Source organism: Rhinolophus sinicus, chromosome 8, assembly GCF_057876585.1.
Source record: "Rhinolophus sinicus isolate RSI-liver-muscle chromosome 8, RSI-T2T, whole genome shotgun sequence".
In the NCBI taxonomy this organism is placed as follows: Eukaryota; Metazoa; Chordata; class Mammalia; order Chiroptera; family Rhinolophidae; genus Rhinolophus; species Rhinolophus sinicus.
Window position 1 is genome coordinate 51,915,408 of NC_142508.1, and position 16,204 is coordinate 51,931,611.

The 16,204-nt window shown below is 50.6% G+C and overlaps 1 protein-coding gene across 2 annotated transcripts in view; it reads left to right on the forward strand.

Moving 5' to 3' along the window:
- The window catches only part of CLMB (calcimembrin), a 31,504-nt gene extending 23,745 nt beyond the window's left edge, over positions 1–7,759 (forward strand). Inside the window, exons 3-5 of one of the 2 annotated variants that reach the window (XR_016022024.1) lie at positions 4,688–4,828; positions 6,713–6,924; positions 7,214–7,759. Coding sequence is in view for 1 of the 2 variants with exons in the window: in XM_088800205.1 (XP_088656331.1) it covers positions 4,688–4,828; positions 7,214–7,272 (200 nt within the window). In the remaining variant the exon portion in view is untranslated. The remainder of the gene's footprint in view (positions 1–4,687; positions 4,829–6,712; positions 6,925–7,213) is intronic. The other variant, XM_088800205.1, reaches the window with a different exon arrangement.
- The last annotated feature ends 8,445 nt before the right edge of the window (positions 7,760–16,204 follow it).

Below are 16,204 nucleotides of genomic sequence, written 5' to 3' on the forward strand. Positions count from 1 at the left end.
CTAGCTGGTCTCAGTGGGAAGAGGTCCTCACCTTTTGCCGCCTCCGCAGCCCCTGTTCAGATGGCTCCTGTCAGTCATTTCTTCCATGCTTGGCAGCCACACGCCCCATACCACGTATTTCACTCCTACATAATTGATATCCCAAGGAAACCGAGGCTCATAGAGTAAGGCCACATGTTCCCAGTCACCCTAGTTTGGGGCTTCCCAGCCCTGGCTGTGAGATTCCCCTGGGAGCTTTTAAAAAGTCCTGATGGTAGAGTAGTGACATTGGGCCCCTTTGGGGGGTGTCGCCCATCAGTATTTTTTGAAACTTCCCAGGTGTTGCATTGAGTAGCTAACATGGGACACCACTGTCCTGCAGCTGGAAAAGGGCAGAGCCAGGTCGCAGGGGAAGTCCGTCTGACCTCTTGTCAAAGCAACTCCCCATGTCACCCGAGGGAAGGCCGGGAATGCCCGCTCTGGGGGACGGGGTTTGGACTGTCTGGGGTTTTGACTGCTCTGTCTCCAGGGCCCAGAGCAGCATGTGACCCACAGCAGGGCCCAGTCTGAAATCTTTGAATGGCTCTGGGGCACTGGGATCCCCTTCTTGCCCCCTGCTTCCTTGCAGCGACCTAGCCCCCTAAAACCCCAGCCCAGTCCTTCCCCTCAGAAAATGGGCTCTTAATGGCCTGAGGCAGGTATGTAATTAACAAACAACAGTTCTGGCGTTAGCACAAGTGAGCTCCTGGTCTGGGGCACGGCTGGCATTTGTTGTTAATCCCCAAAGTCGGCTTTATCTCCTGAGAGCTTTTCCCTCCTGCTCTGCCACCTCTGCCTGGAGGCAGCTCAGCCCAGCCCCGGAATGAGAGAGGAGCTGGAGTCCCGCCCTCCGCCTCCCTCTTCTCTCCCCTCCCTCTTTGTTCCCTCCTCCTCCCCTCTCTCCCTCTTCCCTCCTCCCTCCCCTCTCTCCTCTCTGCCTCCAGCATCTCCTGGGCCCACTCTGAGTGACCTGATGCTTCCCGATTAAGACTGTGGCTTTGTCGCCAAGCTCCCAAAACACGTTAAAATGCAAATGGGAGGCCCTGGGAGGAGTGTGGGTTTTCTCCATTAGCATTTTATTGTGGAACTTTGGAACCTTCATCGAGGAAGGGGGCCTTGGAGACTGAGCAGGGAGGCCCCCTCCTGTCACCGATAACAATAATCAGAGCTTCCTTTTGTGGTGAGCACTCCAGGAGATGCTCTTTATGGATGATTACAGAAAAGCTACCGGATTGAGCATCCCCTGGGCCCCACTCGCTGGGCAAGTGCTTTACGTGAATTCATTCATTCCAGGGAGCCCACCGCCCTGCAGAAGCTGGGATTGTCACTACCCAATAGCAGCCAGGCTTTGGGTTTTGTTTTTGGTATTTAAGAGCCTTAGGTTTTTCAGGTTCTGTTATTATCTGTTAGGACACCGTGCATGTCCCCGATCCAAACTCCCAGATTCCCACATATGATAGAACAGGACTGGCAAACCACAGAGCCCCAGGGCCAAAGCTGGCCTGCTGCCTGTTTTTGTAAATAAAGTTTTATTGGAACATAGCTATGCCCATTCATTGACACATCTCTGTGGCTGCTTTCCAGTTACAATGGCACAATTGTGTAGTTGTAACGGAGACTGCATAGCCCCCAAAGTAAAACATATTTACTATCTGGCCCTTTTCAGAAAGTTTGCCAGCTCTGTTATATAGAATTGTAGTTATAAGAAGCGCCAGCTTATAGAATCAAACAACCTTGGGTTTGGGTTCAGATCCTGGCTCTGTAATACACTGCTGTTCAACTCCGTGTAAGTTCTTACACTCTCTGGTACTCAGTCTTCACATCTGTGAGATGGGGCTGATTACCCATTGCACCTCACGGGTAGCTATGAAACCAAAGAAGTGCTGATTGGGCACTTGATGCTGCTGGCATGCAGCCATGATCGGGACATGTTGACTTGTTACCAGTGATAACGGGAGGGCCTCCTCCAAGTGGCTTTTATTTGTTTTACTTTCTGGGCCTTTGCATAAGATTGCAGGAAGAATGGCCTTGGTGGGTGCTCTTGAGCTTGTAGTCTGATTGGGCCTCTTCCTACAGAACTAACCAGCCTGGTAGATTCATGGGGCCACAGGGGATCCCCAGGGAGGAAACAGGTTTGGGGTTCCCAGGACAGGCAAGCTGTGCTGACTGTATCCGTTATCTATTGCTTAGGATGAATTCTAATGAATACAAATGACCCCAAAACTTAGTGGCTTAAACATTTGCCATCTCATAACTTCTGTGGGTCAGGAATTCAAGAATGCCATACCTAGGAGGTTCTGGCTCAGGGTATCTTGTGAGGTTACATTCAAACTGTCGGCCAGGCCTGCAGTGTCATCCGAAGGCTTGACCGGACTGGAGGACCTACTTCCCATGTGGCTCCCTCACGCGGTTGTTGGCTGGAGGCCTCAGTTCCTCAGCACGTGGGTTTCTCCACAGGCTGCGTGCATGTCCTCAAACATGGCAGCTGGCATTCCCCAGAGCAAGAGAGCAAGGAGGAAGTCGTATCTTTATGACCTCCCCTTGGAAATCACATTTTCATTCTTATTCATGAGAATTCATCCTAGGTCCATCCCACACTGGTAGACTCCGCTTCTTGGGAGACATTGAGAACCACCACACTGACCCTCCAGGGGCCATTCAGGAGCACAGTCCCCATGGTGCTCAGGGTTGGCCTGAGGAGCAGCAGGAATAACAATCACCCCATTGCTCAGCTCCTGCTGTTGGCCAGGGGCTCAGACACTTGAGCTGATTCAATCCCAGTCTGGGGCTGTTTGGGCAAAGAACAAAGTGGTAGAGTATAGACATAAGGATTTTAACCCCCAATTCAATGGTGCCTGACGTTTTTCAATTTAAATTTAAAGCACTCCTGCGTGCTCTGTCCCAGGCACTGTACTAGGCTCAAGGGAAACACAGATGAGTGAGAGAGTGGCCACCTTCCAGATGCTTACAATAAAGGGAGCTAGAATTAAGAACTAATCATTTCAATACAGTGTGACTAGAACTGGAAGATTGATGAATGAATGAATGAATACAGACAAAAGAGGGAGGAATCAGATTTGCTGGGACATCTTTCTCAAAGAAGAGCCTATTGTGTTGGACTTTGAAGGATGAGTAGGAATTCACTGGCAAAGGAAGAGAGCATTCCAGGCAGGGGGAACAGCCTGTGCAAAGGCATGAAGGGGCTGGCAAGCCCAGTTTACTTGAGGAACGGTGAGCAGTTTGGGGAATATGGGCAAGTGGCAGGAAGTGAGGCTGCAGGTAGTTTAGGCCAGATTGTGAAGGCTGAAAGCTGGGCTAAGAAGCTGACTTCATGATCAACATATCCCAAAATGTATTTTCTGATTCATGATTCTGTAAGATGTTAACAGACTCTAAGGTTAAGTTTAGGAAGGCCAAGGTTAAGCCCAATTAAAACAGCTTTCTTACTGCAGGACTTCTCAGAGCCTTTAATTTTCTAACATGCATGGGAATCTACAAGAAAAGGATGGAATAGATGGGATTCAGTCAACATTCAAATACATGGGATTCCCAAACTCATTTGATCATGGAAACCCCTTCTTGAAGGAGCCTCAGGAGGTCAGTGTTCCAGGGAACACACTTTGGAAAATGCTGCTTGTAAATTATTGTCAAGAACTAACACATGTTCTAAGTAGGTATGTGGCAGGATCAGATTGGCAGTTTCTGGCTGCTGTTTGGAGGGCAGATTGAAGAGGGAGAAGCCAGGAGGCAGAGGAACTAGTTAGGGGCATGAGGAGGGAGAAGATATGATGTCAGAGATATAGAGGGGTGGCATCTGTGGGCTTGGTGGTTGATTAATTTGGCTGGGGATTGGAGGGTGAAGAGGAGAAGGAAAAACTGTGGCTACTGCTCTGGTTTCTGGCAGACGGTGATGTCATTGACTGAGATGGGAAGAATGGAGGAAGGTGTTTGGTGGAGTAAATGGTGTGGGTACTGCAGTGTTATAGATCTATGACTAGGCTTGGCCAAATTACCTCTACTTAATTTATGGGAAAGGGAAGACAACGAATTCAACACCTTGGAGGAAAGGGAAAAATTCCTTGAAAAGCACATCTTACCAAAACTGACACAAGATGGAAACAGAAACGCCGACTAGCACCATATCTATTAAAGAAACCCAATTTGTAATGAAAAGTCTTTGCACAAAGACAATTCCAGGCCCAGACAATTTCACTGGTGAATTCAGTGTCACATACAAAGAAGAAACAACACTGGTTTTACACACACTCTTTCAGAAAATCATACGTGGGAGAGGTAACCATGCATGGCTTCCACGCAGACAGGCCTGTGTTATAATTCAAGCTCTGTTGCTTTCATCTGTTCAGAGTCATGTGTTGAGTACCTACCACGTGTATGTGTCGGACACTCTTTCAGCCCCTGAAGTTACATTAGTGAACAAAGCGGGTAAAACTCACTGTTCTCACCAAGTTAGGCAAGGTCAAGTGCTCAGGTTCTTCACCTGTGACGTGGGGACTGCAGTGACCTCTTTCCTGAGAGTTGTCAGGACGCACAGTGACGATGAGGGGCGGGAGGGAGGCAGGCAGCCAGCAGCAGGCAGTTCCCCAGCGGCCACTGATGCTTGTCTCTCTGTCGTGTGTGTACGTGTGTGTCCCATGGCCTGCCCTCTCAGGCTTTAAAATGTGTGTCAGCAGCAGCAGCAGCCATGATGAGGCTCCCGTCCTGAGTGACAAACATCTGGATGTGCCCAACATCATCATCACCCCCCCGACCCCCACGGGCATGATGCTGCGAAGGGACTCCAGGCAGACAGGTGAGGTGACCCTGCCCCGCGGCCAGGCCAGGTCAAGGTCAGGTCTGGGGGCATCTGGCTGGGGACAGCTCCTTTCTGTGCCATGGGTCTGAGCTCATGTTCCCACCTCCCCTGGGTTTATTAAAAATTTACCCTCGGATATTACTCTCCACCATGGGCCCCTCGCCGTGGCACCAGCCTCAGCAAGATGTGGCATGTTAAGTAATTAGCTAGACAGCCCCTGCCGGCAGCCGAGCGAATGATGGATGGGGCTGGGTGGGCTCGCCAAGGTGATTGATGGATGTGCCTTCCCCTGCCTGCCAGGCGACTAGTGCTCCATCTTGCTGGCCACCGCAGTTCAGCTGGACAGGACAGGCTTGGAAGCACACCCACGCCAGACTGGGACCGATCTCTGGGCCTTCTGGATGCAGCTCGCATCCGAAAGGGGAGAGAAGATAGAATTGTTCACAGAAAGAGGGTGAGAGAGAAAGGCTGAAATTGGTGCTTCCACATGCCCCCCCTGTAGATACTATTGGAGCTGTTGGGACAAATTATTCATTTATTCATTAAACAGATTAATTGAGCCAGAACTGTGCTAGGTTCTGAGGCTGCTGTTGTGAATAATAATAACAACAACAATAATAAAGTAATGGTTCTGTCGCAGTAATTGAGTCTTCACAGTAACTGAGTTAGGTCCAGGTTTCATCCCCATTTTTCAGGTAGGTAAGCTGAGGTTCAGAGAGGTTGAGACACTTGCCGTACAGCTGGTAAGTGGCAGAGCTGGGATTCCGACCCAGGCTTTGTGATCTGGAGCTCACCCTGTGGGACCCCTCGTTTAGACGCCCTCCCAGTGGCTAGCATCAGTCAGCCAACTAGCCATGCAGACATGAGTCCTGTGTGGCTTTGTGTGGAGGACAGAGGCCGACAAGGCTGATACGGAGCTTATGGCAGTCTGGTGAGGGGCACTTGGGCAGACTTTTCCAGAGGTGCTGAGTTTGGATCTCAGCTTGCCCACCAGGGCAAGTGACCTGGAGAAACACATTGGACTCTGGGCCAGGCCTGTGCAGTTACTGGGGCGGGACCATGCTCAGTAAGGATTATAATCGTAAGGATTGATTCCTATTTCACCTTCCCAAGTGCCAGGCACTGGGCTGAATGCTTTTTACAAATCTTATTGAATTCTCATTCCAACCCAATGGGCTGTGAGTACTGCCCTTCTCTCTAGTTTATAGATGAGAAAACTGAGGTTCAGAGGGAGAGTGACTCACCCAAGGGCATATAGCAAGGTGGGAAAAGAGCTGGACTCCTGCTCCATTGTCGCATCAGAGAGCTCAGTGTGGGTAATAGAGGCCCAGGTCCTTGGCTCTGCCATTACTCTCCCTTCTCTCTCCGAGCCTCAGTATCCCCATCTGTGAAATGGGATCCTAACCACCTTCCCTGCTCCTGGATCCGTGTGAGTGCCGGGGACACTTGTGGTTACTCTACAAGGTCTGTGGGGTGAGAGCCTGGAGGCCCTGGGTCCCCAGGGGGATTCCTAACCCTGGGAAAGGTTTCTTTTAAGTTTAAGCAGTTCCAGGATGGCTTAGTGCCAAGGGACGAGCACAGGAGTCCCCTCTTGTCTTGTTCGGAGACAGAGCTCAGACTCAACCCTACCCTTTCCCCACTCAGAGAAGAGAAGCATAGGAGAAAGGGTACAGGCTTGGAGTCAGAAAACCCTGAGTTGAGATCCTGGCTCTGCCACTCATCAGCATGTGACTTTGAGCAGGCAGCTCCACCTCCCTGAGCCTCAGTTTAACCATCTGTAAAATGGGGACAGTAATAGTGCTTCAGAGAGATTGTGAAGGATTTGAGACAACGAAAGTCAAGGGCTGATTTCTCATGGTGTGTTGTCTGTCTTCTTGCCAGTGATATTTAGGGCAGGAGGAAAGACCGCCAGACCTGGGTGGCGCTTCCTCCAGGCCTGAGGGCTCTGAGTGATGTTCAGATAGCTGAGGCTTCCCCAGGCATTGGAGAGAACCCCGGCCCTGCCCGACCATCCTGCTGACTTGGAGCAGGTCTCCCCTCTCTGAGCCTAAACTTCCTGTCTCTAGAACTGCCCAGCCCTGGGCTTAAAGAAGGTGAGCCCAGGCTGGGCCTAAGGGTACATAATCCCAGGGACCTCAGCCAGGGACCAGGAGAGCTTGGCACTGAGTGTGAGCTGAGGGGTGTGGGGGAAAATCCTAGGAAGCCCAGCATCTTTGGGGTACCCTCTCAGCATCTGTTGACACCCTGGCCCATATGGTGGGGAGCTCAGGGTGGTGGTACAAAACAAGGAGCCCAGAAGCACCAGCCCCGGAGCCCCCAGGGAAAGGGGTCCTGGATGGGATGGGGGTCCATCCAGATGTTGATCCCCTCTCTGTCTCCTAGTCTGGCTGGATGAGATGGGGTCATGTCCGGAAGATGGAGAAATAGACCCTGAAGCCTGAGGAGGAGGCACAGATTGGGGATTTGTCAGCACTGGCTCCTGCTCTGGCCATCTCTCATTCCACGTGTCCCCCGGGGGGGGCATACCTGCCTGGGACAGATGTTCTGAGTATGCTGGATAGGAAAATGGAGTGATTCCGGCACTGAACCAGAAGAGGTGTGGCAAAAGGAGCAAGGAACCAGCCCTGCACGCTTCCAGAACGATGTTTCCCCGGCCCCATTGAGTGGACCGGACCTCTAACGCCAACACGTTATTCCGGACCCCAGGGCCATGGTGACGGCCACGAGGGTGCCAGGGAGAAGCTTTCTTCTGGACACACCCCAGCTTCCTGGGCCATGCAGGCAGTACCCAGGAGGTCAACACACACAAGAACTTCTTGCAAAGGAGTGGCTCCGTTTTTTACAAGTTGTTTTACAGATATTGAAGCCATCCAAAAAATGATTTCTAGTTTCTTTTTTGCATTATAAATAAAGATTCTCTGTAACAAATGATGAACCCTGCTTCTTGGGCTGGGTAGAGGAGATAGAGCACACCGGGATACAGAGGTGGGTTTAAGAGAATCACTTATCATGGAGATCTGGCCGGTAAAGAACATTTAGATGGTCTCGGGTCCCTCAGTTTGCAGACCACAGTGTCAGCCTGGATGTGACCAGTACATGGCTCTGAAGTTACATGGACCTCATTTGAGTCCCAGCTCCGCTCCTGACAATAGGATGGAAGGCAATGGTTTTTGTATTTTTTATTTTTTTATTTTTATTTTTAAAATTTTTTAAGGAGGGCGTAGCTCACAGTGGCCCATGTGGGAATCGAACCGGCAACCCTGGTGTTATTAGCACCACGCTCTAAACAACTGAGCTAACCGGCCACCCTTGTATTTTTCTTTTTAATTTTTTTTTTAATTTATTGGGGTGACAATTGTTAGTAAACCCCTGTATTTTTTAAAGAACATCAAATTGTTGGTGTCCCCCTCACCCCACAGAGTGTTCTGATCATGGCATGTGTGTTCATGTTTGTTTTCTTTGGCTTCTGTCAGGCTGTGTGGCTTCTCCTGGCTTTGGTTTGTCTGCTCTCTTAGTTGGGTTCTCCCCGAAACACAGCCTGGGCCATGGCTTTGCAAGCAAGGAGTCTGTTTGGGAAGTGATCCTGGGGTACACAGGTAGGGGAGAGGGAAGTGCGGTTCCGAGGTCCCCAAAGCCACGATCAGGTTGAATAATTCGCTAGAAGGACTCACAGAGTCAGCAAATCCATTATAGATGTGGTTATGGTTTTATTACAACAAAAGGATGCTGAGCTGAATCAGCAAAGGGAAGAAGCCCAAAGTCCAGAAGAAACCAGGCATGAGCCGCTAGGAAACTCACACAGGCAGCACTTAATTCTCCCAGCAGCGGTGGTGACATGCATGGGGTATTGCCAACCAGGGACACTCGTCTGAGCCTTAGTGTCCAGAATTTTCATTGGGAGTTGGTTATGTAGACACGGCTGACTGCCCACATGGTAGCCTCAGGCTCCAGCCCTTCCAGAGGGCAGGCAGATATCATGTGACCCAGGCCCCACCGTAGATCACATTGTACACTGTCCTGTATGGCCCAAGGCCCAGGTAGACAAAGACACCCCTATCAGACAGGGCATTCCAAGGTTTAGAGTCACCTCCTAGGAGCCAAGGACAGAGGCCAGACCTATGCGCACAGTTCATTCTTTACAAAAATTGAGGCCAGGAAGGGAAGGAACCATCGGGGGTCTGGAGCCAGTCCTCTCCCCAACCCAGACACACTGGACCACTGAGTGCCCAGCTGTACGGTGGGCCCCACAGTCAGGACTGGTTCTGTGGGCCCCACCCTCAGAAGGACCTGCACGTGGCTTACCGCTCTGCTTTCACCGCCTAGAGATTCTTAATCCTTGTCGAACAAAGGCCTGTGTGTTCATTTTGGCACTGGCACCCACTAATGATACAGTGGATACTGCTTCCGGTCATGGTGCATCTTACCTAGATAGAGCCCACCTCTCCATGGGAGCCAGGTCACAGGCATATGTGGGATGGGAGATATTGTGGCCATTTTGGGAACCACCATCTGCCACTTGGTTCATGCAGGTCCCTGTCCCCAGAATGCCTTTGCTCTTCTTTCCCGCCCAACCCCCTTGGCAAGGCCCCCTCCACGCTGGGCCCTACAATGGGAAGGCTTTTCTGTCTCAGCTCCCACCGCACCCTGTGAGCGCCACTCCTCTCCTGGGGCAGGACACCCTTTCGTTGTTTCATAATCACTGATATGCAAGTGGTCAGAGAAAGGGGTGCCCCTGTCAGGTGGGGTTTGGGACAAAAGGCTGATACAAACTATACCCAATCCCTGGGTACCCTCACACACAACCCTTAGAAAATAAAGCGTGTAAGTCGGGAACTTAGTCTCACTCACCCTGTGTTCCCCGGCCTCACACAAACAGGTGCCCAAGAGTTTTATTTATTTAGCCCTCATATTGCTTGCCATGTGTGCCAGGACTGTTCTAAGCATCTTACATACATTTTAACACATACGATACTCACGGAAACTCTGTGACATAGTGTATTAGTCAGTTTTCCTTTTGTGGTGTAACAAACAACCCGCTGCTATAGACTGAATGTTTGTGTGCCCCCCCAAATTCATATATTGAAACCTAACCCCCAATGTGATGCTATTAGGAGGCAGGGCCTTTGGGAGTGATGAGGTCACAAGGGTGGAGCCCTCCTGAATGAGGTTAGTGCCCCTACAAAAGAGATTCCAGAGACATCCCTTCCATGTGCAGACATGGCCAACCATCAACCAGGAAGTGGACACCGCATCTGCTAGCACCTTGAGTTTGGACTTCCCAGCCTCCAACTGTGAGCAAAACATTTCTGTTGTTTATAAGCCACCTATTCTATGGCATTCTGTCACAGCAGCCCAATGGACTGAGACACCCCTACCCCCCCAAACTCAGTGGCTTAGAACAACAAGCACTGATCACTCACTCACTCATCTCTGGGTAGGCCACAGCTCTGCTGAGTAGCTGCCAGGAGTTGAGCTTTGTCAGGCTGCAGTTGGGTTCAAGTCGGCTTCATGTGTCACCTCGTTCTGTGACCAGCAGCGACCAGAGTTATGTTCTCATTATGGCAGAAGCACGGAGCACAAGGCAGGCCAGGCAAGTGCACTCACGCTTCTGCTCATGACTTGTGAGCAGTGCTGTTCCCTCTGGAACCCCGGGGGGTGCTGGGTGCTCACTCTGATAGCCGGCCAGGGGGAGCCCAACATCTCTCTGGGCACTGCTCCGAGACCTCCAGCCCACTCAGCAACCTGCTGTAGCCAGTCACTGCTTCTTCCACGCTTTTAGTGCCCATGGCAACGGGAAGAGGGCTGGCACTGGAGACCACGCAGGAGGGTCTGCCAGAAGCTGCAGCCCCAGGACGCTGGACTTGGCTTTCTCTCAGGGGCTGGGGTGAGTTCCCTTGTACTCCTGGAGAAAGGTCCTGGGGCCCAAGATGTCCACACCAGTCCTGGAGGGCTCATCCCTGGTGATGCCAGCACTGAGAAGGGCGTTACCCCAGATTGGTGCCTGCTGAGTAAGGGGAGAGAAACCTTTCCTGGTGACATCTGCATCCCAAGCTGCAGTAAACCCTGTGACACTGCTCACTGCCCAGTATTACTCCCTAAGCCTTTGCCTTCAAACAAGCTCTGTCACCCCCACAAGGGAGGGGTGAGGTAGAAGGGGCCTGCTTAGTACAATCTCTCTCTCAGGGAGGGCATGAGAGTGGGAGCAGGGTACCCCACTGTAGCCCCAGCATCCCTCTTAGGAGCTATGGGAAAGAATGGGGAAGGGGTACAACCAAGGGCTTCGGTGTCAGCCAGACCCACATTGTGTTGTGTGACCTAGGAAAGTCACTGAACCTCTCTGAACCTTTTCTTCACCTGTAAAGTGAGGCTAATAACAGGGCCTTCCTTTCCAGGCTTTTTCTAGTGCAGGAGAAGGTGGGCTGGGGGTTGGAAGTACCGGGGAGTTAACCCCTCTGGAAACACCCCTAGGGATGGGAGTTAGTGGATAATAGCTCCACCTCCCCGTGGTGGAGGTGAGACAGCTGGGAAGAACGTTTTAGTCTCTCTACATCTTCTCAAACTTGAATGTGCTCTCAATGGGATCTGGTTCAAATGCAGATTCTGTTTGGGGAGGTCTGGGTTTGAGGGGGTCTGAGTTGGGGCCTTTCTAACCAGCTCCCAGGGCCTCTGATGCTGCTGGCCGGTGAATCCCACTTTGAGTAGCGAGGGTTCCTAGCAGCCCAGAGATTCCCAGGGGTCCGGAGCCAGGCTGTAGCTATAGAAACCTGCTCTTTAACCTGAGTTGGCTCCCCTGGAGTGCCCCTCCCTTCCTGGTGCTCCCTGGAATTGCCTTCCAAATAACCTCCGTCCACTTAAAGCCTTTCTGGGGGCCAGCTTCCCAGACGAAGACAAGATCCAGCCCTGTGTTCCATTTATCAGCTGGGTGACCTTGAAAAAGTTACTTAGCCTCTCTGAGCCTTGGTTTCCTCAGTCTCCAAATGGGGATAATAACTAGGTTGTTGGGAAGATTCAATGAATGAGCACGTAGACGTAACCTAGAAGGATGCTTCTAGAATGTTGGCAGTAATGCTGGTGTTTGCAAAGCTGTGCTTGAGAAGATCCACCAGGCCTACCTGTGCCATCACAACCTGTGGGGTTGTTGGGTTCTACGTGGACTTGAAGGTCAGGGGTGCTGTCTGGGTGGGGGTGGGTGCCTCTTTGGGACTGATCTAGAATGACAATTTAGTTTGAACCTAAAACATGGCTCCTTGATTCTAATTTCCTGAGTTCTTTCCTCCATTTTGGTGCATCTTGGGGGATGGTTACTAATGTCTGCAGTTTATTTTTCTTTTATTTCATTTTCTTCTATTTCGAATGCCAAAGCCGCACATACTGATTAAAATCAACAACAAAAAAGCCTTGTAAATGGCTCCCCGCAAAGTGTGTGTTGGGGGGGGTGAAGAGTGGAGCGGTGGCCACTGTACGTGGTGGCCAAAGAGGAAATGGATGGACATTAACAGCTCCGGCCGCGGGCCGTGCCCGGTACCCATAACCCTGGTGTGTCCCAGAGAAGTTCCCAGGTTCCAGGAGGCCAGGAATCTCCTGTCCGAGATTTGGGATCCGTGCTGTATTGTTCCAGGAGGGGAGGCTGGGAGGGGACAAAAGTGTGAAAACAGATGGAAATGTAATTTTTTAATGACAGCAGCAGATGGCAAAAAGACACAAGAGTGTGTTCGCACCATGTCGGAGCCATTTGAGAGCGTCTCCTCATCCGTGATGTGTGCCTTGTGGCTGGCATGACGGTTCCCCCACCAAACCCGGAAGCTGGTGAGCTGCAGGGAGGAACCCGCAGACCCTCGAAAAGCACAGGGCACACTGCTGGGCTGTGCAGGGGCACAGGTAGGTGGGGCAATACCTGTGGCCCCCTGGGTGGTTTCTAGCAGCATCCCTGCGCCTGGCGTTTCTGGACACAGGCGGGCAATGGACGGGCTCTGCTTGCAGACAATGGCTCCCCTTGGTCCCTGTGCCTGCTGCCCGAGGTCAGGCCATCGACACTGCTCACCTGGACGTCCGCTCACAGGCGCCAGGTGAGCCTCCTGCTGCTGGACTGTGTCCCACCCTCACTCCATCCACCAGTCGTGTTCCTACGATGCAAATGCACTTTCTGTCCTGCATCCCTCAGATGGCCTCCCATTGTATTTGGGATCGTGTCCACTTTGTCGGAAATGGCTTACAAAGCAGGCCCTGGAGAGGTGGCTGCTGCCTGTCTTTCTTCCTTCACCTTTTGCCACTCTTAATGGGGACAATAATGCCTTGTGGGGCCGTCACAGGAAAAAGACGTCTCGGGCCGGCCCGGTAGCTCAGGTAGTTGGAGCTCCGTGCTCCTAACTCCAAAGGCTGCCGGTCTGATTCCCACATGGGCCAGTGGGCTCTCAACCACAAGGTTGCCGGTTTGATTCCTCGACTCCCACAAGGGATGGTGGACTGTGCCCCTTGCAACTAGCAACGGCAACTGGACCTGGAGCTGAGCTGCGCCCTCCACAACTAAGACTGAAAGGACAACAACTTGACTTGGAAAAAAGTCCTGGAAGTACACACTGTTCCCCAATAAAGTCCTGTTCCCCTTCCCCAATGAAATCTTTTTAAAAAAAAAATAATAAAGAAAAAAAGAAAAAGACATCACTTCTGCTAAGAGTAAGAGCTACTGTCGGTAGAGCACAGCCCTGCTGGACACAGCTAAGAACCTTACGGGCCCAGGAGGCGGTGATGTTCAGAATAGGTACAGCTGCAGCGGGGTGGCCCAAACCAATCAGAGCCACTGAGGTCAGTCCTGCAGGAGGTCATATTATCACCTCCACCTTAGAGACTGGGTGCAGACAGTGGCTCAAGTCACAGCTGTGGCCCAGTGGGGGTCCAGTTAGGAAAGCAAATTATGTCCTATTATGCATGCCCTGCCCTGGACCACACCACAGGGTTGTTTCAGCTGAGGCAAGGAAAGGAAGTTACCCCAGAGGATGTGTTTTACATTCTGCATTTCTCTTTTGCTACCATGACTGAAATTCTAGCCCCATCTTTAGATGGGTGACACCGCCAGCTGCAAGTCACTGCTTCCCCTAAATTCCCCGAAGACGAGATGAGAGAGGTTGGACTCAGTTTATCAGAGCAGTGGCTCTTAGGCTTGGCCCAGGCCTGGGCTCTGCTGACTTCTTTGGTCCAAGTGTGGCCCGGGAATCGGGCAGGTGAGTCTCATGCACAGGCAGAAAACTTCTCACCCGTCTTCTCGATTCTTCACTGTAACTCATCATTTTCCTAGGCCACCGGTCTCGTCACTGTAAGAAAATTGCTCCACATAGCAGAGGTTCAAACTAATCTAGGATTGAATGAACATGCTCTGCATAGGTGGACCACAGGTCCTTCCCGAGTGTGCTCAACCCAAGGATGACCTGTGGGGATGCATCAGCGGGCTGCTGGCCCAACATCAGACACAGGAGTGAATGACCCTTCAGAGGACCCCGGTCCCCAGTCAGTCACTCATATTGCAAGTGCTCAATTTTCACCTGTGGCTGCTGTACCGGCTGGTGCCTTGTGGGACATTCCCATCATGGCGGAAAGACCCACTGCCTTCCTCAGAAGTCCACAAGCTGACTCATTTTGGAGCGCTGTTCTGCTGGTCTAAATTCTATGTGACCAAAAGCTACTGCAGTGTTGACTACCCTGAAGGGGGCAATCGGTTCACAGATTTGGGAGTGTTTTAGGTTCCATAAGGGGAGACTTTTATTTTTTTTAATTTTATTGGGGAATATTGGGGAACAGTGTGTTTCTCCAGGGCCCATCAGCTCCAAGTCGTCCTTCAATCTAGTTGTGGAGGGCGCAGCTCAGCTCCAAGTCCAGTCTCCGTTTTTCAATCTTTAGCTGCGGGGGCGGGGGGGGGGTGCAGCCCCCCCATCCCATAGCGGGAATTGAACCAGCAACCTTGTTGTAGAGAGCTCGCTCTCTAACCAACTGAACCATCTGACCGCCCCAGGGGAGACTTTTTAAAAATAAACTTTTTGTTGGTAAGAATAGCTTTAGATTTACAGAAAAGTTGCAAAGATAGTACAGAGGGTTCCCATCTACTGTCTCCTCTGTCCTTAATCTAACATTACTCTGGTACATTTTTCACAATTAGGGAACTAATTTTGACACATTGTTATTAACTAAAGTCCATACTTTATTCACCTTTCCTCAGTGTTTCCCCAGTGTACTTTTGGTGGTGTTGTTCTGGGATCCCATCCCGGATCCCACATGACATTCAGTCATCATGAGTCCTTAGGCTCCTCTGGGCCATGACAGTTTTTGAGACTCCCCTTGTTTTTGGTGACCTTGACAGTTTTGAGGAGTGCTGGTCAGATGTGTTGTAGAATGTCCCTCTATTGGGATTTGTCTGATGTTTTTCTCATGATTAGACTGGGGATGTAGGTTTGGGAGGTAAAGTGCCCTTCTCATCCATTATATCAAAGGTCCATGCCGTCACCATGGCGTATCACTGCTGATATTGACCTTGATCACCTGGCTCAGGTCTTGTAGGTCAGGTTTCTCCACTGTCACGTTACTCTTTTTCCGTTTCCATCCTGTTCTCTTTGGGAGAAAGTCTCTCTGGGCAGCCCACACTCAGGAGTGGGGAGTTATTTGCTGCCACCTTGAGGGCAGGAGATACATACATATACATATATATATATATATATATATATATATATATATATATATGCAAATATATATATATGTATATGTATGCAAATATATATATATATATATATATATATATATATATATATAAATATAAAATCTGTGCTTGAGAAGAAATTTATATATATATATATATATAAATTTGAATTCTTCTGCAGGGGAGATTTGTCCCTTTACCCCCATTTGTTTTATCTCCAACTCTTAATTCATTATCACATGGGGAATTCCAGCCTTTTAGCAGAGGTGTTTCTTTTTTTTTAAAATTGGGGAACAGTATGTTTTTCCAGGACCTATCAGCTCCATGTCAAGTTGTTGTTTTCAATCTAGTTGTGGGGAGCGCAGCTCAGCTCCAAGTCAAGTCATTGTGTTTTTTTCTTTCAATCTAGTTGTGGAGGGTGCAGCTCACTGGCCCATGTGGGAATCGAACTGGTGACCTTGGTGTTATGAGCACTGCACTCCAACCATTGAGCCAACCGGCCGCCCCAGAGGTGTTTCTTACAACAGGAAATAATGGTTGTGAGGGCTTCCCCACCCCATCTCAAGTAGCACCCCACCTCCATCATTCCCAACTCCCCTCCTCCTTCCCCTTTAGTTTTCCTGTCTGTTTACTGTCTTGTTTCCCCCACTTTGAGAGGCCCGGTGGAATCTGGGCATTTGGAAGTCCTCTCC